The sequence below is a fragment of the Oncorhynchus kisutch genome, linkage group LG5, assembly GCF_002021735.2.
Source record: "Oncorhynchus kisutch isolate 150728-3 linkage group LG5, Okis_V2, whole genome shotgun sequence".
NCBI lineage: Eukaryota > Metazoa > Chordata > Actinopteri > Salmoniformes > Salmonidae > Oncorhynchus > Oncorhynchus kisutch.
In genome coordinates, this window is record NC_034178.2 from 43268729 (window position 1) to 43296228 (window position 27500).

A 27500-nucleotide genomic window follows, 5' to 3' on the forward strand; every position below is an offset into this window, starting at 1 on the left:
GGTGGAGGGAGGAGGTGAAGGGATGGAGGCAAGGAGGGAAGGGATGGAGGAGGTGAAGGGGTGGAGGGAGGAGGTGAATGGGTGGAGGCAGGAGGTGAATGGGTGGAGGCAGGAGGTGAAGGGGTGGAGGGAGGAGGTGAAGGGGTGGATGGAGGAGGTGAATGGGTGGAGGCAGGAGGTGAAGGGGTGGAGGCAGGAGGTGAAGGTGGAGGGAGGAGGTGAAGGGGTGGAGGCAGGAGGTAAAGGGTTGGAGCAGGAGGTGAAGGGGTGGAGGGAGGAGGTGAAGAGGTGGAGGCAGGAGGTGAAGGGGTGGAGGGAGAGGTGAAGGGTGGATGCAGGAGTGAAGGGTGGAGGAGGAGTGAAGGGTGGAGGGTGGAGGGAGAGTGAAGGGGTGGAGGAGCTGAGGGGTGGAGGGAGAGGGAGGGTGGGGGAGTGAAGGGGGGAGGGAGGAGGTGAATGGGCCAGAGAGAGAGAGAGAGTGGAAGAGAGGAGAGAGAAGAGAGGAGAGGAGAGAGAGAGAGAGAGAGAGAGAGAGAGGAGAGAGAGGAGAGAGCGAGAGAGAGAGAGAGAGAGGAGAGAGAGAGAGAGAGCGAGAGGAGAGAGAGAGAGAGAGCGAGGAGAGAGCGAGAGAGAGAGAGAGAGAGAGAGAGAGAGAGAGAGAGAGACAGAGAGAGCGGAGGGGTGGAAAAATAAACTAAATATACGTTTTTCTATTGGAGAGCGAGTGGTAACCAACAAGTCTTTGAAGAGAGAGGAGGAACTCACAGGAATGCCACCGAGGTCACTTCCTTCCAGAATGGGCATCTGGGGAGGTAGGGTGTGCGTGTGTGTTTAGGGAGGCAGGCAGAGGGTCACTATGTCAGCACTACAGGCATTTTTTCCCAGAGAGGGAAGAGAAGAAAAATACATCTGATCTGCCGGTTACAATGTTCCACCGCATGTTCTCTTGACATCTGTCACAACTGCACACTCAACAACCTTCTCATAGACCCGCACCAAGCCAAATACACTTCAGTGTCTACAGCTAGGTACAGAATATTGACCATGTAACTAGGGCCGGAGTTTTTCCTATTTCAGTCATTTGGTCATGATCAGGAAAAACTCTAGGCCTTGTCTGTAGCTCTTGCTGTTTCAAGCTCTCTAGCACTGTTCAACACTTTCACTCTCTCTTGGTCCATCTCTTCTCCTCCCTGGTCCTGTCTGTCCGTTTCATGTCCCTCCTCTACCCCGTCCCTCCCTCTATCTCACCCTCTCTCTCCAGAGACATGGTAGTGGTTCTTTAACACATTGTGTGTGTGTTCTGTTTACATTAGCCGCGGCTGAGTGGCCAAAGCTAGCGCAGTAACAGGCTGTCAATGTGATTTATGAGCACATCACACACTGTCTGAGCCTGCCAGTCACACACACACACGCGCGCACACACACAACATACACACACACACACACACGGTCCCAAATGGCTAGTGTGACAGACAGAGTCACTTCATCAAGCTGACTTCTGACCAGCCCAATGCACCACTCACAAACACGTACGCAAACACACACTCTTCCAGCATCACTTCTACACAGAAAAGAGCGAGTGGAACAATCAGAGAATAGAGAAGAGGTCAAAAAGTCACAGTCATCGATGCACAAACACTCAAAAAGGCACAGGGGAGATTTGTATTTAAAAAAAAAAATCCTACTCTCTTTCTCCATCTTTCTCTCTCCATCCCTCTCTCTCTCCATCCCCCTCTCTCTCCATCCCTCTCTCTCCATCCCCCTCTCTCTCCATCTCTCTCTCTCCATCCCTCTCTCTCCATCCCCCTCTCTCTCCATCCCTCTCTCTCTCTCTCCATCCCCATCTCTCTCTCTCTCCATCCCTCTCTCTCTCTCTCTCCATCCCCCTCTCTCTCCATCTCTCTCTCTCCATCCCCTCTCTCTCTCTCCCCCTCTCTCTCCATCCCCCTCTCTCTCCATCCTTCCATCCCTCGCTCTCTCTCCATCCCTCCATCCCTCTCTCTCCATACCCCTCTCTCCATCCCTCCATCTCTCTCCATCCCTCTCTCTCCCCCTCTCTCCCCCCTCTCTCTCCACCCCTCCCTCTCCCCCTCTCTCTCCATCCCTCCCTCTCTCCCTCTCTCCTTCTGGTGAATGACCAAAAGCGAACACAGAGCTTTTCCTCATTTAATCACATCTTTCCATCCATCTGATTTATCCATTATTATTAGAACTACTAATAAGAATAAATATCATAAACGACTAATTAAGGTCTCATCTGTGTACTACAGTACATAGGGGGTGCCTATCCCCTAGACACTTCCCCTATCCCTTAGACACTTCCCCTATCCCCTAGGCACTTCCCCTATCCCCTAGGCACTTCCCCTATCCCCTAGGCACTTCCCCTATCCCCTAGACACTTCCCCTATCCCCTAGGCACTTCCCCTATCCCCTTCCCCTATCCCCTAGGCACTTCCCCTATCCCCTAGACACTTCCCCTATCCCCTCGGCACTTCCGACACTTCCCCTATCCCCTAGACACTTCCCCTATCCCCTAGGCACTTCCCCTATACCATAGACACTTCCCCTATCCCCTAGGCACTTCCCCTATCCCCTAGGCACTTCCCGTATCCCCTAGACACTTCCCCTATCCCCTAGGCACTTCCCCTATCCCCTTCCCCTATCCCCTAGGCACTTCCCCTATCCCCTAGACACTTCCCCTATCCCCTAGACACTTCCCCTATCCCCTAGGCACTTCCGACACTTCCCCTATCCCCTAGACACTTCCCCTATCCCTTAGGCACTTCCCCTATCCCCTAGACACTTCCCCTATCCCCTAGGCACTTCCCCTATCCCCTAGACACTTCCCCTATCCCCTAGACACTTCCCCTATCCCCTAGGCACTTCCCCTATCCCCTAGACACTTCCCCTATCCCCTAGGCACTTCCCCTATCCCCTAGGCACTTCCCCTATCTCCTAGGCACTTCCCCTATCCCCTAGGCACTTCCCCTATCCCCTAGGCCAGTGTCGGGGTGGGACCACAGCTGCAGTGGGGGTCGCCAACATGTTTTTAATAAGAGTACAGATCATTGTATGGGACAATATGCCAATTTCTTTGAGGAAGACAATAAAATAAAACAATGTTTATGTATTTATTGGTTTCTATTCATTTTGAGAGATTAAAATGATATTATTTGTTGATATACATTTGGGTTGGGGTGGAGTCGTGAGAAATGATGGCGGTAAAATAGGGGTCCCTGTTGAAAAAGTTTGAATACCACTGCCCTTCCCCTAAGTGTCTGCAGGTTTTTGTTTTTTCCTTTCAATTAAGACCTAGACAACCAAGTGAGGGGAGTTCCTTACTAATTATTGACCTTAATTCATCAATCAAGTACAAGGGTGCAGCAAAAAGCAGACACTCTGCCCTCTGTGGAATGAGTTTGACACATGTGACCTAACCTCGATTTCCTGGGCACTTGATAAGCAGGTGACCTACATAGACCTGTGTAACCTACCTGCCATACCCAAACTAACTAGTAGGTTGAGGACCGCCAGGCCTGGAGGTCCACAGCCCTGCTGCTTGTCCTTCTTCCTCTCAGTCCTGGGACACCAGGTGAATGGAGACTCAGACCAATCAATGTCATTAACCATTCAATTAACCACCAGCTAGCGAAGTAAACAAGCAGTATTGCGGTTCTGGAGGAATATCAATATGTCTGAGTTGGACTGTTGATGACTGTAAGGCATTGAGTTAGACTGTACAGCAGGCTTAGCTTTAGCTGAACACAGGAGATGATGCATGTCCACAACAGTGGGTATGGTGAACCATCACACATCAACTGTGGTGTGTGTGTGTGTGGTGTGTGTGTGTGTGTGTGTGTGTGTGTGTGTGTGTGTGTGTGTGTGTGTGTGTGTGTGTGTGTGTGTGTGTGTGTGTGTGTGTGTGTGTGTGTGTGTGTGTGTGTGTGTGTGTGTGTGTGTGTGTGTGTGTGTGTGGAAGAGTGTTTGTGACCAGTGTTTGCACTTGTCTGGTTGTTACAGGAAAACAAAACCGGAGACTCGGACAGGAGAAGGAAAAAAGAAGAAACAGCATCAGACACGGTCTCTACATGCAAGTCAACCACAACTGGTTTGCTTTGGGCACGGTTGAGTTGGCTGACCGCTGTAGGCGAGGGGGGAGAGGGTCCACAGGGAGAGGGGGAACAGGGATGAGAGAGGAGGAAAGAATGGCGGGAGGGAGAAAGGAGGGATGATCTAGGGCGAACCTCCTCGTGCAATTCCCACAATGGTCTCTGGAGTCCATGAGCTCTCTAGAAGCCTGTCTCTGTTTCCTACCTGCTCTTTTCTCCTTCTTTCTCTCTCACTTCTCTCTCCCTCTTTCTCTCTCACGTTTCTCTTTCTCTCTCACTTCTCCTTTCCTCTGTTACTGTCACATCCCTCCTCTACTTTCTGAAATTGGATGACGAGTGTGTGTTTGTATGTGGAGTGTGTGTGTTTGTATGTGTGAGAGTGTGTGTGTTTGTGATAAAATCACTATATTATTGTTGTCTTAGACACCTCTGACAACTGATAACCAATGATCCCTCAAAAAATTCACTCAGCAAATTTCGGGTCTTCTGAGCAGAAACTTGAACGATGTGAAAATTCTGTGCAACTTCCAGCGCGAGTTTACTGTGAATATTGGGGCTGCACCTGCTAGAGGTTGACCGATTAATCAGAATGGCCGATTAATTAGGGCCGATTTCAGGTTTTCATAACATTCGGTAATCTGCATTTCATGGCTGATTACATTGCACTCCACGAGGAGACAGTGTGGCAGGCTGTTATGCGAGTGCAGCAAGGAGCCACGGTAAGGTGTTAGCTAGCATTAAACTTATCTTATAAAAACAATCAGTCTTAACATAATCACTAGTTAACTACACATGGTTGATGATATTACTAGTTTATCTAGCTTGTTCTGCGTTGCATATTATCGATGCGGTGCCTGTAAATTTATCATTGAATCATAGCCTACTTCGCCAAACGGGTGATTTAACAAGCGCATTCGCGGAAAAAGCACTGTACCTAACCATAAACATCAACGCCTTTCTTAAAATCAATACACAAGTATATATTTTTAAACCTGCATATTTAGTTAATATTGCCTGCTAACATTCATTTATTTTAACTAGGTAAATTGTGTCACTTCTCTTGCAACAGAGTCAGGGTATATGCAGCAGTTTGGGCCGCCTGGCTCGTTGTGAACTGTGTGAAGACTATATTTTCCTAACAAAGACAGCCAACTTCGCCTAATTGGGGATGATTTAACAAAAGCGCATTTGCGAAAAAAAAGCACAATCGTTGCACGAATGTACCTAACCATAAACATAAATTCCTTGCTTAAAATCAATACACAGAAGTATATATTTTTAAACCTGCATATTTAGTTAAAAGAAATCCAGATTAGCAGGCAATATTAAACTAGGGAAATTGTGTCACTTCTCTTTCGTTCATTGCACGCAGAGTAAGGGTATATGCAACAGTTTGGGCCGCCTGGCTCTTTGCGAACTAATTTGCCAGAAATGTACGTAATTATGACATAACATTGAAGGTTGTTCAATGTAACAGGAATATTTAGATTTATGGATGCCACCCGTTAAGATAAAATACGGAACGGTTCCGTATTTCACTGAAAGAATAAACATTTTTTTTCTAAATGATAGTTTCCGGATTTGACCATATTAATGACCTATGGCTCGTATTTCTGTGTGTTATTATGCTATAATTAAGTCTATGATTTGATATTTGATAGAGCAGTCTGACTGAGCGGTGGTAGGCAGCAGCAAGCATTCATTCAAACAGCACTTCAGTGTGTTTGCCAGCAGCTCTTCCCTGTGCTTCAAGCATTTAGCTGTTTATGACTTCAAACCTATCAACACCCGAGATTAGGCTGGTGTAACCAATGTGAAATGGCTAGCTAGTTAGCAGGGTGTGCGCTAATAGCATTTCAATCGGTGACGTCACTCGCTCTGAGACCTTGAAGTAGTTGTTCCCCTTGCTCTGCAAGGGCTGCGGCTTTTGTGGAGTGATGGGTAACGATGCTTTGAGTGTGGCTGTTGTCGATGTGTTCCTGGTTCGAGCCTAGGTAGGGGCGAGGAGAGGGAACGGAAGCTATATACTGTTACACTGGCAATACTAAAGTGCCTATAAGAACATCCAATAGTCAAAGGTATATGAAATACAAATGGTAGAGAGAGAAATAGTCCTATAATTCCTATAATAACTACAACCTAAAACTTCTTACCTGGGAATATTGAAGACTCATGTTTAAAGGAACCACCAGCTTTCATATGTTCTCATGTTCTGAGCAAGGAACTTAAACGTTAGCTTTTTTACATGGCACATATTGCACTTTTACTTTCTTCTCCAACACTTTGTTTTTGTATTATTTAAACCAAACTGTACATGTTTAATTATTTATTTGAGGCTAAATTGATTGTTATTGATGTGTTATATTAGGTAAAAATAAAAGTGTTCATTCAGTATTGTTGTAATTGTCATTATTACAAATAAATAAATAAAATTAGCCGATTAATCAGTATTGGCTTTTTTGGTCCTCCAATAATCGGTATCAGCGTTGAAAAATCATAATTGGTCAACCTCTAGTACCCGCTTGGAAATAGCTGTTCTATCATTCAGCCTACAGTAGCAGCCAATGTGTGGTGTTCAATGTAGGTCTACATTCTATGACACTTTTGAAAAAAAACAACATGCAGGGCTTGACATTAACCTGTTAATCCACTTGTCCTTCAGACAAGGAGGTGACTGAAAATGTTGTGTTGTTTGATGCAAAATAAAATGCATTACTATACCCATACCATTATTACAGAGAATCAGAATTGAACCAACACCACCCTCCCAACATAACCTCTATGACAGTAATCTGGTGTGATTGATGTGGATGCTCTTTGTTGTTACGTGTTGTGATGCTACTTGATCCCCCATGATCCCTGTTAGTGTGATTAAACCTTGCGGAGGTGTGTGTTGGCACTGTTCTCACCGACTGCGGGGGTTCATTGACTATAAAAAGTGTCAGACCCCTCTTATAGTGAGGCTACAACAGGATTTTACTTCATGCTTCACACACACACACACACACACACACACACACACACACACACACACACACACACACACACACACACACACACACACACGCATTTACATGCCATGTAAATGCATACTTATCCTGCATTAAGACAGAGCTCTCTGTGAGTAGGGTTTGGCATGGTGTGTTAGCAGAGAGAAATGTAAAGCCATATTCCATCACTACCATAATCCCTGTTTGGAAACGCAGAGTACACAACACAGAAATACAATAAGAGGACAGCAGGAGGAAAGGAGAGAATGATAGGATAAGAGGACAGGAGATCGAGTAGAAGAGGTGAACACGCTGCCCCAGTGCAAACGCTCACCTCCTTGGGCCCCCTAACTCACGTGTTGGCCACTTCAGCTGTGTACGCGTGTGCTTGTGAGTGCACTTGATAACACTACTCAGTAGGGGTCTCACCTCTTTGGCTGCCTGCTTCCCAGCCTGCTGCTGCTGCTGAGTCAGAAGCTGAAGATGCAGCTGCTCCTGCTGCTTCTTATAGTACTCCTGTAGCTGGGGAGGGGAGGAAAGAGGGAAAAGGGGAGGGAAATTGATCAAAAGCCTCCTGTGACAGCAAACCCCAGGCCTAGCTGCAATAACACAAGGTACAATAGAGAGCAGTAAGACTGAGAAGGCGTGTGTGTTTATGTGATGTAAAATCAGTTTCCACAACAACTAAAGCAGGTAGACAACATGTTATTGTAATATGTATAGGTGTATAATATGTATAGGTGTATAATGTGTATAAGTGTATAATGTGTATAAGTGTATAATGTGTATAATGTGTATAGGTGTATAATGTGTATAGGTGTATAATATGTATAGGTGTATAATGTGTATAAGTGTATAATGTGTATAATGTGTATAATGTGTATAGGTGTATAATGTGTATAGGTGTATAATGTGTATAAGTGTATAATGTGTATAATGTGTATAATGTGTATAGGTGTATAATGTGTATAGGTGTATAATGTGTATAAGTGTATAATGTGTATAAGTGTATAATGTGTATAATGTGTATAATGTGTATAGGTGTATAATGTGTATAGGTGTATAATATGTATAGGTGTATAATGTGTATAAGTGTATAATGTGTATAATGTGTATAATGTGTATAGGTGTATAATGTGTATAGGTGTATAATGTGTATAAGTGTATAATGTGTATAATGTGTATAATGTGTATAGGTGTATAATGTGTATAGGTGTATAATGTGTATAAGTGTATAATGTGTATAAGTGTATAATGTGTATAGGTGTATAATATGTATAGGTGTATAATATGTATAGGTGTATAATATGTATAGGTGTATAATGTGTATAGGTGTATAATGTGTATAAGTGTATAATGTGTATAATGTTTATAATGTGTATAGGTGTATAATGTGTATAGGTGTATAATGTGTATAGGTGTATAATATGTATAGGTGTATAATATGTATAGGTGTATAATGTGTATAGGTGTATAATGTGTATAGGTGTATAATATGTATAGGTGTATAATATGTATAGGTGTATAATGTGTATAATGTTTATAATGTGTATAGGTGTATAATGTGTATAGGTGTATAATATGTATAGGTTTATAATATGTATAGGTGTATAATATGTATAGGTGTATAATATGTATAGGTGTATAATATGTATAGGTGTATAATGTGTATAGGTGTATAATATGTATAGGTGTATAATATGTATAGGTGTATAATATGTATAGGTGTATAATATGTATAGGTGTATAATGTGTATAGGTGTATAATATGTATAGGTGTATAATATGTATAAGTGTATAATGTGTATAGGTGTATAATGTGTATAGGTGTATAATGTGTATAGGTGTATAATGTGTATAGGTGTATAATGTGTATAGGTGTATAATATGTATAGATGTATAATATGTATAGGTGTATAATATGTATAGGTGTATAATATGTATAGGTGTATAATGTGTATAAGTGTATAATGTGTATAGGTGTATAATGTGTATAGGTGTATAATATGTATAGGTGTATAATATGTATAGGTGTATAATATGTATAGGTGTATAATGTGTATAGGTGTATAATGTGTATAGGTGTATAATATGTATAGGTGTATAATATGTATAGGTGTATAATATGTATAGGTGTATAATATGTATAGGTGTATAATGTGTATAATGTTTATAATGTGTATAGGTGTATAATGTGTATAGGTGTATAATGTGTATAATGTGTATAATGTGTATAGGTGTATAATGTGTATAATGTGTATAAGTGTATAATGTGTATAGGTGTATAATGTGTATAGGTGTATAATGTATAATGTTTATAATGTGTATAGGTGTATAATGTGTATAAGTGTATAATGTGTATAGGTGTATAATGTGTATAGGTGTATAATATGTATAGGTGTATAATGTGTATAGGTGTATAATGTGTATAGGTGTATAATGTGTATAATGTGTATAGGTGTATAATGTGTATACGTGTATAATGTTTATAATGTGTATAGGTGTATAATGTGTATAAGTGTATAATGTGTATAGGTGTATAATGTGTATAGGTGTATAATATGTATAGGTGTATAATGTGTATAATGTGTATAAGTGTATAATGTTTATAATGTGTATAGGTGTATAATGTGTATAGGTGTATAATGTGTATAGTGTATAATGTGTATAGGTGTATAATGTGTATAGGTGTATAATATGTATAGGTGTATAATGTGTATAGGTGTATAATGTGTATAGGTGTATAATGTGTATAAGTGTATAATGTGTATAGGTGTATAATGTGTATAAGTGTATAATGTGTATAGGTGTATAATGTGTATAATGTGTATAGGTGTATAATGTGTATAGGTGTATAATGTGTATAGGTGTATAATGTGTATAGTGTTTATAATGTGTATAGGTGTATAATGTGTATAGGTGTATAATGTGTATAGGTGTATAATGTGTATAGGTGTATAATGTGTATAATGTGTATAATGTGTATAGGTGTATAATGTGTATAAGTGTATAATGTGTATAGGTGTATAATGTGTATAATGTGTATAGGTGTATAATGTGTATAAGTGTATAATGTGTATAGGTGTATAATGTGTATAGGTGTATAATGTGTATAAGTGTATAATGTGTATAGGTGTATAATGTGTATAGGTGTATAATGTGTATAGGTGTATAATGTAGGTATATGTGTATAGGTGTATAATGTGTATAGGTGTATAATGTGTATAGGTGTATAATGTGTATAATGTGTATAGGTGTATAATGTGTATAAGTGTATAATGTGTATAGGTGTATAATGTGTATAGGTGTATAATGTGTATAGGTGTATAATGTGCATAGGTGTATAATGTGTATAGGTGTATAATGTGTGCAGGGAGTGAACCTGCTGGAGAAGCATTATCACAAGGTAAAAGAGGTAGATAAACCAGTTAGCAAATACACACGTCTTTCTAGATAAATGTTGATTCTCACGTGGTAAAAGGATGAAGGAGTTAGAGAGAAGTGCAAACATGACCCAACAGGAGTGTTCTGTCCCTCTAGGGAGAGATGTGCCAACATGACCCAATAGGAGTATTCTGTCCCTCTAGGGAGAGAAGTGCAAACATGACCCAACAGGAGTGTTCTGTCCCTCTAGGGACAGATGTGCAAACATGACCCAACAGGAGTGTTCTGTCCCTCTAGGGACAGATGTGCAAACATGACCCAACAGGAGTGTTCTGTCCCTCTAGGGACAGATGTGCCAACATGACCCAACAGGAGTGTTCTGTCCCTCTAGGGACAGATGTGCCAACATAACCCAACAGGAGTGTTCTGTCCCTCTAGGGAGAGAAGTGCAAACATGACCCAAAAGGAGTGTTCTGTCCCTCTAGGGAGAGAAGTGCAAACATGACCCAACAGGTGTGTTCTGTCCCTCTAGGGGCAGATGTGCAAACATGACCCAACAGGAGTGTTCTGTCCCTCTAGGGAGAGAAGTGCAAACATGACCCAACAGGAGTGTTCTGTCCCTCTAGGGACAGATGTGCAAACATGACCCAATAGGAGTGTTCTGTCCCTCTAGGGAGAGAAGTGCAAACATGACCCAACAGGAGTGTTCTGTCCCTCTAGGGACAGATGTGCAAACATGACCCAACAGGAGTGTTCTGTCCCTCTAGGGACAGATGTGCAAACATGACCCAACAGGAGTGTTCTGTCCCTCTAGGGACAGATGTGCCAACATGACCCAACAGGAGTGTTCTGTCCCTCTAGGGACAGATGTGCCAACATAACCCAACAGGAGTGTTCTGTCCCTCTAGGGACAGATGTGCAAACATGACCCAACAGGAGTGTTCTGTCCCTCTAGGGAGAGAAGTGCAAACATGACCCAACAGGAGTGTTCTGTCCCTCTAGGGACAGATGTGCCAACATGACCCAACAGGAGTGTTCTGTCCCTCTAGGGACAGATGTGCCAACATGACCCAACAGGAGTGTTCTGTCCCTCTAGGGAGAGAAGTGCAAACATGACCCAACAGGAGTGTTCTGTCCCTCTAGGGACAGATGTTCAAACATGACCCAACAGGAGTGTTCTGTCCCTCTAGGGAGAGAAGTGCAAACATGACCCAACAGGAGTGTTCTGTCCCTCTAGGGAGAGAAGTGCAAACATGACCCAACAGGAGTGTTCTGTCCCTCTAGGGACAGATGTTCAAACATGACCCAACAGGAGTGTTCTGTCCCTCTAGGGACAGATGTGCCAACATGACCCAACAGGAGTGTTCTGTCCCTCTAGGGACAGATGTGCAAACATGACCCAACAGGAGTGTTCTGTCCCTCTAGGGACAGATGTGCCAACATGACCCAACAGGAGTGTTCTGTCCCTCTAGGGACAGATGTGCAAACATGACCCAACAGGAGTGTTCTGTCCCTCTAGGGACAGAAGTGCCAACATGACCCAACAGGAGTGTTCTGTCCCTCTAGGGACAGATGTGCCAACATGACCCAACAGGAGTGTTCTGTCCCCCAGATGTGTTGCTGAAGCCATGGAGAGACACACGTAGCTGTTTTTGTTTGACTTTCTTCCTTTAAAAATAGTTATTTAATGTTCACCTGAAACACCTGGACAGCCCCGTAAATCTCGGTGCCCTACAGTAGCTGGCATGGAAAAGGCGTCGCCATAGCACCAGAGACACAATGTTATTTATGGGCTGCTTGCTTATCGGGTTGGGGGAGGAGGGACATGTTCTGATGTGGCCATTTTGAAGGAGAATCAAGGTGTATCAGCCTGATCGCTAGAAATAAACGTTGATGTCATTGTTTGAAAAGGTCCTGAGAGCGATATATCCTCAGCGCTAAAATGAAACAAAAAAACACCGCCCAACACTGGCAGTGAACTCGAGATGCTCGGAGAGCGTTGCTGACACCACTGCGCCACAGCCGTTCACAATGCTCTAGCAAGCCGTGAGAACACTGATGATACTTGATGGTCCTTGCGCATCGTTTTTCATTATTTGGTTTTAAGGCTTCCCCGAACCATAGCCCTAACCTTAACCACTCAGAGTTCATGCCTAAACTGTTAACCTGCGAGTTGTTTCTGTTTAATCCTGTAACCACGCAGAATTAAATAGACGTTCATCCATAACACGTCACATTTTGAAAGGAAGCTATGAAATCTTGTTGATCTTTATAGTCTGAAGTGAACAACTCGCCTAGTAACTGTTAAACGTAAAGTCATATGGTTTCAACCAGCCTGTGTTTCAGATCAGAGAAGATGAGGGAAGACAATAACAGGGAGCCACATTGGACTTCTACTGGCTGGTATTGTTACTACTGATGAGACACAGCCTGTTTCTGTTTGTCTGAACAACTAATCAATCATTTACCAAGGACACTCCATGAGGATAAGCATCTCCCTGTGCTCTGACAGCCTGTTGCAACAACAGGGGAATATGTGTTTCTCTTTCTATTCCTCTGATTCTGTCCATTTCTCTTATTTATTCTTTGTCCCTCTTTGTCCCTCCATGTTTCCCTCTGTCCCACCTCCCTGTCTTTCCATACTTCATAGGCAGAGTTAATCTCTCCTCTCCAAGTCAGTGGCTGCCTCCCTTTCACAGACACACACACACACACACACACGCATGCACACACAGACACACACACGCATGCACACACAGACACACACACACATGCACACACACACACACACACACACACACACACACACACACACACACACACACACACACACACACACACACACACACACACACACACACACACACACACACACACACACACACACACACACACACACGCATGCACACACAAGCTAGGCTGGTGCTGGAGAGTTGTAAGAATAATTAAGTGATAATTAAGGTATTTTTTATGATGTGATTCAGTGGCTCTGTAGCATTAAGAGAGCCACTCACCTTGCCAGCCTATTACCAGCCTATTACCGTGACCTTGCCTTGACTAACACACCGAAAAAGAAACCAGATCAGCTGTGGTGTAATTAAAGGTTAAAGGAAAAGTCAAGGTTAAAACACCCCACACACACACACACACACACACACACAGTGCAAAGTCTCCATGGGGATATGAAATGTAATGATCCAATGACTGATGTGGTCTGTGATTGCTGCATGTGGTGTGTGTGTGTGTGTGTGTGTGTGTGTGTGTGTGTGTGTGTGTGTGTGTGTGTGCTGATTTGTGGCTGATTTGCTGATATAGACTAGGTGGCAGTCATGGTATGGTTAATTAAGTGGGAGAGTTGTGTTAAACTCAAGTGGTTTTAAAAGCAGAGGTAAAATGGCCTTACACAAGCGTGTGTGTGAGCGTGTGTGTGTGTGTAAGTGTTTCACCCCCACCGCCTCTCTCCTCGTTAGAGTAAAAAGACCTGTGCAAGCTCTCCTTAACCATCTCATTCCCAGAGAGACAGCATATTTCCATTACCATCCATTTTGTCAGATCTTCCCCCTGCTATTTATAATGGCCTAAAGAAACAATTCCTTATTAAATCTACTGTCTGTTCAAGCCCTGGACATATGTGTGTGTGTTCAATGTATCTGTTGTAGCCCTGGCTCTGTCAGAACTACTGTTCTCGCTACACACTTTTAATAGCTGCCCATTCAACACGTACAGGAGAGGAAGTGGGTGTACAGTCCATTCTGAAAGTATTCAGACACCTTGACTTTTTCCACATGTTGTTACGTTTCAGCCTTATTTTAGAATGAATAAAATACAATCCTCTTCAATCTACACACAATACCCCATAATGACAAAGCAAAAACAGGTTTTTGGACATTTTTGCAAATGTATTAAAAATAAAAACCTGAAATATCACATACATATTCAGACCCTTTACTCAGTACCTTGTTGAGAAAATTGGGAGAAACTCCCCAAATGCAGGTGTGCCAAGCTTGCAGCGTCATACCCAAGAAGACTAGAGGCTGCCTTGAGTATGACGCTACAAGCTTGGCACACCTGCATTTGGGGAGTTTCTACCATTTGTCTCAACAAAGTATTTTCCCCAGTCTGTGGTTATGAGCTCTCTGGAGCAGGTTTTCATCAAGAATATCTCGATCCTGACTAGTCTCCCAGTCCCTGCCACTGAAAAACATCACCACAGCATGATGCTGCCACCACCATGCTTCACCATAAGAATGGTGCTAGGTTTCCTCTAGACGTGACACTTGGCATTCAGGCCAAATACTTCAAGCTTGGTTTCATCAGACCAGAGAATCTTGTTTCTCATGGTCTGAGAGTCCTTTAGGTGCCTTTTGGCAAACTCCAAGTGGGCTGTCATGTGCCTTTTACTGAGGAGTGCCTTCCGTCTGGCAACTCTACCATAAAGGCCTGATTGGTGGTGTGCTGCAGAGATGGTTGTCCTTCTGGAAGCCTCTCCCATTTCCACAGAAGAACTCTGGAGCTCTGTCAGAGTGACCATCGGGTTCTTGGTCACATCCCTGACCAAGGCCCTTCTCCCCTGATAGGTCAGTTTGGCCGGGCAGCGAGCTCTAGGTTCTCTAGGCTCCAAACTTCTTCCATTTAAGAATGATGGAGGCCACTGTGTTCTTGGGGACCTTCAATGCTGCAGAAATGTTTTGGTACCCTTCCCCAGATCTGTGCCTCGACACAATGCTATCTTGGAGCTCTACAGACAATTCCTTCGACCTCATGGCTTGGTTTTTGCTCTGAGATGCCCTGTCAACTTTGGGACCTTATATAGACAGCTGTGTGCCTTTCCAAATCATGTCCAATCAATTGAGTTTACCACAGGTGGACTCCAATCAAGTTGAAGAAACATCTCAAGGATGATCAATGGAAACAGGAGGCTTTAAAAAAAAATCTAAAGTTTTCACTTTGTCATTATGGGGTATTGTGTGTAGATTGATGAGGGGAAAAAAGTACGTAATCCATTTTAGAATAAGGATGTAACGTAACAAAATGTAGAAAAAGTCAAGGGGTGTGAATATTTTTGTACATATTATTATATTATATTATGATGATTGATTACTTATTATAATAAAGTATTTGTCATGCCCTGATCTGTTTCACCTGTCTTTGTGATTGTCTCCACCCACCTCCAGGTGTCACCTGTTTTCCCCATTAGTCCCTGGTGTATTTATCCCTGTGTTTCCTGTCTCTCTGTACCAGTTCATCTTGTTTTGCCAAGTCAACCAGCGTTTTTCCTAGCTCCTATTTTCCCCAGTCTCTGTTTTTTCCTAGTCCTCCTGGCCCTAGCCCTCCTGGCCTTAGCCCTCCTGGCCCTAGCCCTCCTGGCCCTAGCCTTCCTGGCCTTAGCCCTCCTGGCTCTAACCCTCCTGGCCCTAGCCCTCCTGGCCTTAGCCCTCCTGGCCCTAGCCCTTCTGGCTCTAACCCTCCTGGCCCTAGCCCTCCTGGCCCTAGCCCTCCTGGCCTTAGCCTTCCTGGCCCTAGCCCTTCTGGCTCTAACCCTCCTGGCCCTAGCCCTCCTGGCCTTAGCCCTCCTGGCCCTAGCCCTCCTGGCTCTAACCCTCCTGGCCCTAGCCCTCCTGGCCCTAGCCTTCCTGGCCCTAGCCTTCCTGGCCTTAGCCCTCCTGGCTCTAACCCTCCTGGCCTTAGCCCTCCTGGCCCTAGCCTTCCTGGCCCTAGCCTTCCTGGCCTTAGCCCTCCTGGCTCTAACCCTCCTGGCCCTAGCCCTCCTGGCCCTAGCCCTCCTGGCCTTAGCCCTCCTGGCCCTAGCCCTCCTGGCCCTAGCCTTCCTGGCCTTAGCCCTCCTGGCTCTAACCCTCCTGGCCCTAGCCCTCCTGGCCCTAGCCCTCCTGGCCTTAGCCCTCCTGGCCCTAGCCCTTCTGGTTTTGATCCTTGCATGTCCTGACGCCAAATCCGCCTGCCTGACCACTCTGCCTGTCCTGACCTCGAGCCTGCCTATCGCCTGGTACTGTTTGGACTCTGACCTGGTTAATGAACTCTCGCCTGTCCCTGACCTGCCTTTGTCTAGCCCTTTTGTCATAATAAATATTGGAGCTCAACCATCTGCCTCCTGTGTCTGCATTTGGGTCTCACCTTGTGCCCTTATAGTATTCAAACTTATTGTATCCCAACAATGGGACTGACATAGGCTTTAAGGGAACTCATACACTTCTGTAAGCGTCATTGAAGCTACAAAAATGTAAATGATCGACCTTAATATTTCATAACTATGCAACAGAACATTATGAACAGTAATTACATTTACACTCATGGGCGTCCCACATCTCAATAACCCAGCAGTTTTTAAAGAAAATAACCCAACTAAGTGACCCAACACCTGCAACCCAGCAGTTGGTTCAACCAAACAACCCAGCAGTTGGTTCAACCAAACAACCCACCAGTTGGGTCAAACAAACAACCCAGCAGTTGGGTCAACCAAACAACCCAGCAGTTGGGTCAACCAAACAACCCAGCAGTTGGTTCAACCAAACAACCCAGCAGTTGGTTCAACCAAACAACCCAGCAGTTGTGTCAACCAAACAACCCACCAGTTGTGTCAACCAAACAACCCAGCAGTTGGTTAAACCAAACAACCCAGCAGTTGTGTCAACCAAACAACCCAGCAGTTGGTTCAACCAAACAACCCAGCAGTTGGTTCAACCAAACAACCCAGCAGTTGTGTCAACCAAACAACCCACCAGTTGTGTCAACCAAACAACCCAGCAGTTGTGTCAACCAAACAACCCATCAGTTGGGTCAACCAAACAACCCAGCAGTTGGGTCAACCAAACAGCCCAGCAGTTGGGTCAACCAAACAACCCAGCAGTTGTGTCAACCAAACAACTCATTTTAGAGTGTGTGTATTTGCATGTGGTGTGTGTATGTATATTTTTGTGAGTGTGTATGTGGACTAATTTGCGAAGGTGTGTGAGGTGAGAAGGTCGGGGGCGTGTTTGGTGCTAGCAATGACAGCATTGTGTTAAATATTTGACAGTTGTGTTGTATGTGTGGGTGTGTGATTGTGTGTTATGTGTGTGATGTGTGTTAAATATTTGACAGACTTGAGATGTTGCCTGCCAGGTAAGAGTGGTTGCCATGCCGAACCAAACAGAACAAACACACTCCCGACTCCAACACACACCCAGATCATTGCACCTCATCACACACCCCTCACCAACCAACAACCAGGACATGTTAACTGGTGCCCAAAGACGGCTAACATAAGCTCTCGCTGGCTGCGAAGTGTGTGTGTGGCTGAGTGTTACATTGCTAAAATAAGCATTTGTAAGTGTTTGGCTATGCTCACTGATGGGGAGGTGCTCGAGGACTAAACAGGCTTTATAGAATTGGCAAGTGTGAGACTGTGTGTGTGTGTGTGTGCCAGAGGATACAATCACAACCAGTGTCAGCACCTCAACATAGACACATCTAGACATGCTGGGCTGGGACTGAGCCCAGGAAGGAGTGTGTGTGTGTGTTACCTGCTGAAGCATAAGGGCCTGTTGTTGTTGCAGCAGGGCCTGTAGCTGAGGAGGGGACAGGATCTGCTGCATCTGTTGAGGACTGATCATCTGGGGGGTCAACATAGCCATGGACATTGGCACCTAGAAGGAGTGGACCACAGAGAGTTGCATATATAGCACGCACACTCACATGTATGTGCACACAAGCACACACGCACAAACACACACACACATCCTTGACACTGTGACACACACTGCTGGCATCGTGATAAAGTTGGCACTGTGTGTGTGAAATCGAAGAGAGATAAAACCTAGCGATGTAATCTCCCTATGGAATATAAAGTCTTATCTGCTCCAATAAACAGATGATTATGAGTCTCCATCCACACAATCAGGTCTTTGAGAGCAGAAAGGCACAACAAACAATCAGATCAGATGTTATCTGGGGAAAGGCTGGAGGCAGGCTGGGACACAGACACATTTGGCAGCAACGGGTGATGTGCCGCGCTAGCAGATTCTAAACACACACACACACACACAGATTTGGCAGCGTGCAGTGATGCATCGGGATAGCAGATACGGCGCAATGCTAATCTGATTACAAACATACTGTGACTGAATGGAGACAAACTAACCGCTCAGAGAATAACACACCACTGACAGGGTAACAGAAAGCATTGGTGATATCCTCTGGCCAGGAGCTAACGCAAACAGCATCCACCTGTCGATTGAACACACATACAAGCACGTACTGCATGGTACACACACACATCCACCTGATGATTAAGTGCTTTCCTCCTCAGTCAGTGAATTTGCCTTGAACACTACAGATTTCACAGCCATCAAGTAAACTCCACAGTCAGCCCACAGAGAGAGAGAAGAGGGGAGAGAAGAGGGGAGAGAAGAGAGGGAAAGAGAGAGAGAGAGAGAGAGAGTGAAGGAGAAAGACTGAGACAGATAGAAATAGACAGATTAAAAGAGAGAGCAAGAGAAGTCCATGCTGTTGTTGAGTCCTACACTCTTAGAATTCGTGGTGACTTCAGGAACCCTGGAATTCCTCAAGGAACCATTGCTAGTCAAATGTTCATATTTACACCTTTGGTTAATTGCGGGGTTCTTGGAGGAACCTTTAATTGTTCAATGTAGCAACCTTCCTGGAGGAACCCTGGAGTGGAGGTGTGGCTTAGTAGGGGCGTGGCTTTCATATATATATCTCTATGGGCCACCTGTTAGAGTCCATGTCATTCCTGTTCATCTGTTCTGTTGTATTGTCATCCCGTGTTAAGGTTGAACACTGATAGTTTTGTAGCTTTAATGAGTCTAAAAGAGGTGTATGAGTTCCTCAAGAGCCTATGCAAATCCCGAAGTTGGAATAGTTACCACTTTATTACTGTGTGTAATCAGCCATGTTAATATTATTAATATAGTAGAATATGTAATATGCATAAATGTTCAAGGAAGATTTTAATTTAGCCAACTTAACATGGTGAACAGGAATGACATAAGCCACCCCTCCAATGATAGGCTGCTACCCCCTAATATATTATTAAAATGGTTTAAATTGAGCCCTTCCCATCACAAAAAGGTTCCGGGTTTCAACCTTCACACAGAAGTTCCTTGAAAAACCCTTTTCAGAGGGGTTTTGGCAACCCAGTGTGGCAACCCAAAAGGTTCTTCCAGGCACTTTTACAGCTGATACCCAGCAGGTGAGCTATGATCCTCTTTCATGAGAGATGAAGTGAAAGAGAGAGATGATAACCTCTTCCTTTACAGCCCACAGCTCAATAGAAATAATACTCTGTGCTCAATACAAATAAGGCCTGTTAGGAAGAGATGGCTGCTTTAACAGAGATATACGACCCTGGGTTAGAACCTCCCGTATATGGACATTAATCTCAAATCCCCACGTGGAAAAACACAGCTTTTCTCTCTCTGCCTCTCTCCCCTCGCTCTGTTTGTTTCTCTCTCTCGCTGCCGCTCTCCTCCTCGCTCTGTCTGTTTCCCTCTCTCTCTGCCTCTCTCCCCCTCGCTCTGTCTGTTTCCCTCTCTCTCTGCCTCTCTCCTCCTCGCTCTGTCTGTTTCCCTCTCTCTCTGCCTCTCACCCCCTCGCTCTGTCTGTTCCCTCTCTCTCTGCCTAACTCCCCCTCGCTCTGTCTCTCTCCCCCTCGCTCTGTCTGTTTCCCTCTCTCTCTCTGCCTCTCTCCCCCTCGCTCTGTCTGTTTCCCTCTCTCTCTACCTCTCTCCCCCTCGCTCTGTCTGTTTCCCTCTCTCTCTGCCTCTCTCCTCCTCGCTCTGTCTGTTTCCCTCTCTCTCTACCTCTCTCCCCCTCGCTTTGTCTGTTTCCCTCTCTCTCTGCCTCTCTCCCCCTCGCTCTGTCTGTTTCCCTCTCTCTCTGCCTCTCTCCCCCTCGCTCTGTCTGTTCCCTCTCTCTCTGCCTCTCTCATCCTCGCTCTGTCTGTTCCCTCTCTCTCTGCCTCTCTCCTCCTCGCTCTGTCTGTTTCCCTCTCTCTCTGCCTCTCTCCCCCTCGCTCTGTCTGTTTCCCTCTCTCTCTGCCTCTCTCCCCCTCGCTCTGTCTGTTCCCTCTCTCTCTGCCTCTCTCCCCCTCGCTCTGTCTGTTCCCTCTCTCTCTACCTCTCTCCCCCTCGCTCTGTCTGTTACCCTCTCTCTCTGCCTCTCTCCCCCTCACTCTGTCTGTTCCCTCTCTCTCTGCCTCTCTCCTCCTCGCTCTGTCTGTTTCCCTCTCTCTCTGCCTCTCTCCTCCTCGCTCTGTCTGTTTCCCTCTCTCTCTGCCTCTCTCCTCCTCGCTCTCTCTGTTTCCCTCTCTCGCTGCCTCTCTCCTCCTCGCTCTGTCTGTTTCCCTCTCTCTCTGCCTCTCTCCTCCTCGCTCTGTCTGTTTCCCTCTCTCACTGCCTCTCTCCCCCTTGCTCTGTCTGTTCCCTCTCTCTCTGCCTCTCTCCCCCTCGCTCTGTCTGTTTCCCTCTCTCGCTGCCTCTCTCCTCCTCGCTCTGTCTGTTTCCCTCTCTCTCTCTGCCTCTCTCCTCCTCGCTCTGTCTGTTTCCCTCTCTCTCTGCCTCTCTCCTCCTCGCTCTGTCTGTTTCCCTCTCTCTCTGCCTCTCTCCCCCTCGCTCTGTCTGTTCCCTCTCTCTCTGCCTCTCTCCTCCTCGCTGTCTGTTTCCCTCTCTCTCTGCCTCTCTCCTCCTCGCTCTGTCTGTTTCCCTCTCTCGCTGCCTCTCTCCTCCTCGCTCTGTCTGTTTCCCTCTCTCTCTGCCTCTCTCCTTCTCGCTCTGTCTGTTTCCCTCTCTCTCTGCCTCTCTCCCCCTCGCTCTGTCTGTTTCCCTCTCTCTCTGCCTCTCTCCTCCTCGCTCTGTCTGTTTCCCTCTCTCTCTCTGCCTCTCTCCTCCTCGCTCTGTCTGTTTCCCTCTCTCTCTGCCTCTCTCCTCCTCGCTCTGTCTGTTTCCCTCTCTCTCTGCCTCTCTCCCCCTCGCTCTGTCTGTTTCCCTCTCTCTCTGCCTCTCTCCTCCTCGCTGTCTGTTTCCCTCTCTCTCTGCCTCTCTCCTCCTCGCTCTGTCTGTTTCCCTCTCTCGCTGCCTCTCTCCTCCTCGCTCTGTCTGTTTCCCTCTCTCTCTGCCTCTCTCCTTCTCGCTCTGTCTGTTTCCCTCTCTCTCTGCCTCTCTCCCCCTCGCTCTGTCTGTTTTCCCTCTCTCTCTGCCTCTCTCCTCCTCGCTCTGTCTGTTTCCCTCTCTCTCTGCCTCTCTCCCCCTCCATCTGTCTGTTTCCCTCTCTCTCTCTACCTCTCTCCCCCTCGCTCCCTCTGTTTCCCTCTCTCTCCTCCTCGCTCTGTCTGTTTCCCTCTCTCTCTGCCTCTCTCCTCCTCGCTCGGTCTGTTTCCCTCTCTCTCTCTGCCTCTCTCCCCCTCGCTCTGTCTGTTTCCCTCTCTCTCTACCTCTCTCCCCCTCACTCTGTCTGTTTCCCTCTCTCTCTGCCTCTCTCCTCCTCGCTCTGTCTGTTCCCTCTCTCTCTGCCTCTCTCCTCCTCGCTCTGTCTGTTTCCCTCTCTCTCTACCTCTCTCCCCCTCGCTCTGTCTGTTTCTCTCTCTCTCCTTGTCTCTAGTTCTGTTCTTCCGTCTCTCTGTTTCTCTCTCTTTCTCACTCTCTCATTCTGATATTGGCAGTCATCTGTTTGGCAGCGCTGCATGGCTGCGCGTCTCCCTGAGCAGTCTATTTATTCGCTGCCTGAGGGGCGGCAGGGGAGAGATGGAGGGAGAGAGAGAGATAAACAGAGAGACAAAGAGGAAGAGCTGTCAGTGGTAAATTAAATCTGTAAAGGGCTGATTTGACTTTGTAAACAAGATTGGCCATAAATACTAACACCCTCCCTCCCTCCCTGTGTTATCAGCTGCAGCCTGTGTGTCGGGCCCTGTCCAATCCCTTATTGTAAACTGCCATATCGTGATCAAACAAGCCATCCATATCACAACACACTCAGGGAGAGGAGGGGAGAGGGGGAGACTGAGAGGGAGGGTGAAGGTAAGGGGTAAAGGGAACAAGGGTAGACAGGTACAACAAGGGTGGGTGCCAAGAGATCTGCGTCTATCGACCTGTCTTTCTGTGTGTCTGTAGAGGGAGAGTGACCCCTTATTGTTTATCTGACATCCACACAGAGAGGATCACAGTGACATAACAACACACAACACACAATCAACTGGGACCTGGGCATTAGGAGGGCAAATGATAGTGTGAGGGGGGGTGAGGTGGGGGTGAGCAGGTGAGGCGGCGTGGGTGAGGAGCAGGTGAGGGTGAGGAAGGGTGAGGTGGGGGTGAGCAGGTGAGGCGGCATGGGTGAGGAGCAGGTGAGGGTGAGGTGAGCAGGTGAGGGTGAGGAAGGGTGAGATGGGGGTGAGAAGGTGAGGGTGAGGAGCAGGTGAGGGTGAGGTGGGGGTGAGCAGGTGAGGTGAGGAAGGGTGAGATGGGGTGAGAAGCAGGTGAGGGTGAGGAAGGGTGAGATGGGGGTGAGCAGGTGAGGGTGAGGAAGGGTGAGATGGGGGTGAGAAGGTGAGGGTGAGGTGCAGGTGAGGGTGAGGAAGGGTGAGGTGAGGGTGAGAAGCAGGTGAGGGTGAGGAAGGGTGAGAAGGTGAGGAACAGGTGAGGGTGAGGAAGGGTGAGGTGAGGGTGAGGAAGGGGTAATGTACGCTTGGTGTCACAGCAGTTTAATCTGCCAGCGCTGCCGGTGCTGCTCGTCACTCTTGGCTGGAAAATGAAAACCTGTAATTAATTGCTCTTGTGCATCCCATTCTCTCCTCCTGTCAAACACACACACACACAGTCTCTCCCCCTAACAACCCATACATTCTATTTTATACACATGCTCATTGACATTTTCAGGTTGCTGGCGCAATTATTACTGTAGTTATAGCACCTTTCTGTGTGTTGCCGGACGCACTGGTGGCAAGTCTGAAAATGTGTGTGTTTGTGTGTGTGTCCGTTCATGTGTGTGTGTAGTGTGTGACTGGGGCTGAAAGCTGAGTTGTTAAGGTTTGATGCTGTTAATTGCCACTATAATCTAATATCACAAAGCGGTGTGATTACAGAAGCGCAGTGCGTCGGCTATACCTCGCCACCGCCAGCGCCAGGGAGAAAACAAAAGGGGCGCCATTAGCGGTTTGACGGGCCCTAACAAAAGACGCTCACAATGTGGAATTATATTTTCATTCGGCTTTGTCTCTCCCTCTGAATGATTTCTTCCCTTTCATTGTCCTGTGAATAGGGGAGAGAGTGAAAAGCCAGGCAGTTTGAAGTCAGCCAGTTATTAAATGTATTTTTCCCTCTCCTCTCTCTTCTTCTTTCTTCCCTTGGCGTTGCATGTTAATTTAAAAGAGAGAGATGCGAGGTAGATTAGTAGGAGCGGAGGTGGAGAGGGGGATGAGACAGCTAACACATCCAGGCTCCACTCTCAAACCTAGACAAAGACACACGTTCCCTTTCAGAGAGACCGGAGAGAGAGGACGGAAGGGACAGGGGGAAAGAGAGGACATGGACAGAGAGACAAATTACAGACAGGAGGAATCAGCGAGGGGGATTGGTAGAAGAAGGAGATAGAGAGAATGCACTATGTGCGATCTGGTCTGGTATATGACTAAAGCCTGTGTGTTTGTGTGTGTGTGTGTGTCTGTGTGTATCTGTATGACAGATCTGTATGACAGACACACAGCACCATAAAAGTCAGAGACTGACAGAGGTCAACCTTTGCCACAGTGAGACACAGAACGAAGGGAGGAGAAGAGGATGAGAGGGGGAGGAGAAAGAGAGGGGGGGGGAGGAGAGAGACACAACCATGTCGTTTCCAGAGAGTGGAGGGGTAATTAGAGAGGTTGTTTNGGGAAGAGAAAAGGGAAGACAATTGAGTCAACAACATTTCAATCTTCAAAAGCCTGCTGTGAAAGAAAACCTTAGGCCTAGCTGCAGAAACACAAAGCATAACAGAGAGCAGTGAGAGTGAGGCGTTGTGCGTGTGTGTGCATGTGTGATATATGGTGTACACGATTTCTTTTGCTCTCTCTCTCTTCTGCATCTCCATGAAGGCCGTGCGTCATTGTCGTGCCTCTGAGCGAGACAAGCTTTACAGACAAACTACCAGACAACAAGTTTTCCCAGCAACTAAAGCAGGTACACGATACCTGTTATGCAAAAGGTGTATAAGTATATAATGTGTGCAGGGAAGCTGCTGGAAGTGCCTTCTAAACGGGGGGGGGTGTAGAGAAACCCACTAGCATGATCAGATACACACACACACGTCCTTCTAGATAAAAGGTTGACTCTTACGTGGTAAAAGGGTGAATGAGTTAGAGAGATGCAGTAGCATGACCCAACAGGAGTGTTCTGTCCCTCTAGGGGAGATGTGCTGCCGAAGCCATGGAGAGACGCTCATAGCCGTCGGTTTGAACTTCCTTTCAAAATAGTTATTAATGTTCACCTGAAACACCTGGACAGGAGGTGGGCGGGTGTATATACAGGGCAAGGGGGGGGTGTAGTGAGGTTTGAGGCGTCCCGTAAATCTTGGTGCCCTACAGTACCTGGCATGTCAAGGGCGTCGCCAGAGCACTAGAGACAGATGTTAGACAGACCCATGTTATTTATGGGCTGCCTGACTTATCACTGAGGTAACAGTCTGAGCAGAGGGGTGTGTGTACGTGTGGGATGGGGGTGGTGGGACAGGTGTTCTGCAGCGGCCATTTTGTTGGAGAATCAACGGGTGTATCTGTATAGTCTGATGTGAACATCTAGTCTAGTGAAGTAGAAAGTGAACCCATATTGTTTTCAACCATCCCGTGTTTCAGATCAGGTGATAAGAAGGAGCCATATTGTAAGAAGGAGCCATACTGTTACTGTTATTAATGACTAACCACAGCCTGTTTCTGTTTGTTTGACTAAGTAATCAGTCGTTTAACCAGGAAGCTCCGTGCTCTGACCGCCTGTCTCTACAACAGGGGAGTGTGTGTGTGTGTGTGTGTATTTCTCTCCTTTATTCTAAGTCCCTCCTTCTTTTCACACTCCAAAGGTGGAGTTAATCTCTCTTCTCCGCGTCACTGGCTGGCCACACACACGCACACACACGCTCGCACACACACGCATGCACGCACGGTCGCACACACACTCACACACACACACACACACACACACACACACACACACACACACACACACACACACACACACACACACACGCTAGGCTGAAGCTGGAGAATTGTGGGAATAATTAAGTGATAATTAAGGTCTTTTTAATGATTTGATTCAGTGGCTCTGCAGCATTAAGAGAGCCACTCACCTCGCCAGCCTATTACTGTGACCTTGACTTGACTAACACACCAAGAAAGAGCCAGATCAGCTGTGGAGTAATTAAAGGTTAGAGGAAACTTAAAGGTTAAAACACACACACACACATACATATATACACACACACATATATATACACACACACATACATATATACACACACACATACATACACACACACACACATACATACACACACACACATATATACACACACACACATATATACACACACACACATACATACACACACACACACATATATACACCCACATAAGTACACACACACACACACACACAATACCACTCACAATACAAAGTCTCCATGGAGAGATGAAATGTAATGTTCCGATGACTGATATGGTCTCTGATTGCTGAAAATAGTGTGTGTCTCTGTGTGTGTGTGTGTGTGTTAAAGTGGCTGATTTGCTGATATAGACTAGGAGACAGTGTGTTTAATTAAGTGGGAGAGTCGTGTTAAACTCTGTGGTTTTAAAAGCAGAGGTAAAGTGGCCTTACACAAGTGTGTTTCACCCCCAACGTCTCTCTCCTCGTTAAGAGTAAAATGAGCTGTGTGAGTCCTTAACCGTCTCATTCCCAGAGAGACAGCATATTACCATCCAGTCTGTCAGATCTTCCCACTGCAATTCATAGTGGCCTAGAGAAATACTTCCTTATTAAATCTACTCTCTGTTCAAGCCCTGGACGTGTGTGTGTGTGTGTGTGTGTGTGTGTGTGTGTGTGTGTGTGTGTGTGTGTGTGTGTGTGTGTGTGTGTGTGTGTGTGTGTGTGTGTGTGTGTGTGTGTTTAGTGTGTGTGTGTGTGTGCGTAAGTGTGTGTGTGTGTGTCTATATGTGTGTGTATATGTGTGTGTGTGTGTGTGTGTGTGTGTGTGTGTGTGTGTGTGTGTGTGTGTGTGTGTGTGTGTGTGTGTGTGCGTGCGTGTGTGTGTGTGTGTCTATATGTGTGTGTATATGTGTATATATATGTGTGTGTGTGTGTGTGTGTGTGTGTGTGTGTGTGTGTGTGTGTGTGTGTGTGTGTGTGTGTGTGTGTGTGTGTGTGTGTGTGTGTTAAATGCACTGTCTGTTCTAGCCCTGGCTCTACAGCAATTTTTGCTCTATTTCCACACTTTTAATAGCTGCAGTCTATTAAGCATGTACAGGAGAGGGAGTATGTCTGTACAGTTCGTGGGCCTGTGTGGGTGTGTCTGTACAGTTCGTGGGCCTGTGTGGGCGTGTCTGTACAGTTCGTGGGCCTGTGTGGGTGTGTCTGTACTGTCTGTGGGGCTGTGTGGGCGTGTCTGTACAGTTCGTGGGCCTGTTTGGGCGTGTCTGTTCTGTCTGTGGGCCTGTGTGGGCGTGTCTGTTCTGTCTGTGGGCCTGTGTGGGCGTGTCTGTACAGTTCGTGGGCCTGTGTGGGCGTGTCTGTACTGTCTGTGGGGCTGTATGGGTGTGTCTGTACTGTCTGTGGGGCTGTGTGGGCGTGTCTGTACAGTTCGTGGGCCTGTTTGGGCGTGTCTGTTCTGTCTGTGGGCCTGTGTGGGCGTGTCTGTTCTGTCTGTGGGCCTGTGTGGGCGTGTCTGTACAGTTCGTGGGCCTGTGTGGGCGTGTCTGTACTGTCTGTGGGGCTGTATGGGTGTGTCTGTTCTGTCTGTGGGCCTGTGTGGGCGTGTCTGTACTGTC

General features: G+C 46.2%; 1 protein-coding gene across 1 annotated transcript in view; it reads right to left on the reverse strand.

Annotated features, from left to right (window-relative positions):
* Positions 1-1478: 1478 nt before the first annotated feature.
* Positions 1479-27500, reverse strand: part of LOC109880045 (forkhead box protein P2-like) — a 30062-nt gene continuing 4040 nt past the window's right edge. Inside the window, exons 2-4 of the mRNA XM_031823898.1 lie at positions 7434-7621; positions 3495-3580; positions 1479-1561 (exon numbers count right to left, since the gene is read on the reverse strand). Coding sequence (XP_031679758.1) covers positions 1479-1561; positions 3495-3580; positions 7434-7621 — 357 coding nt within the window. The remainder of the gene's footprint in view (positions 1562-3494; positions 3581-7433; positions 7622-27500) is intronic.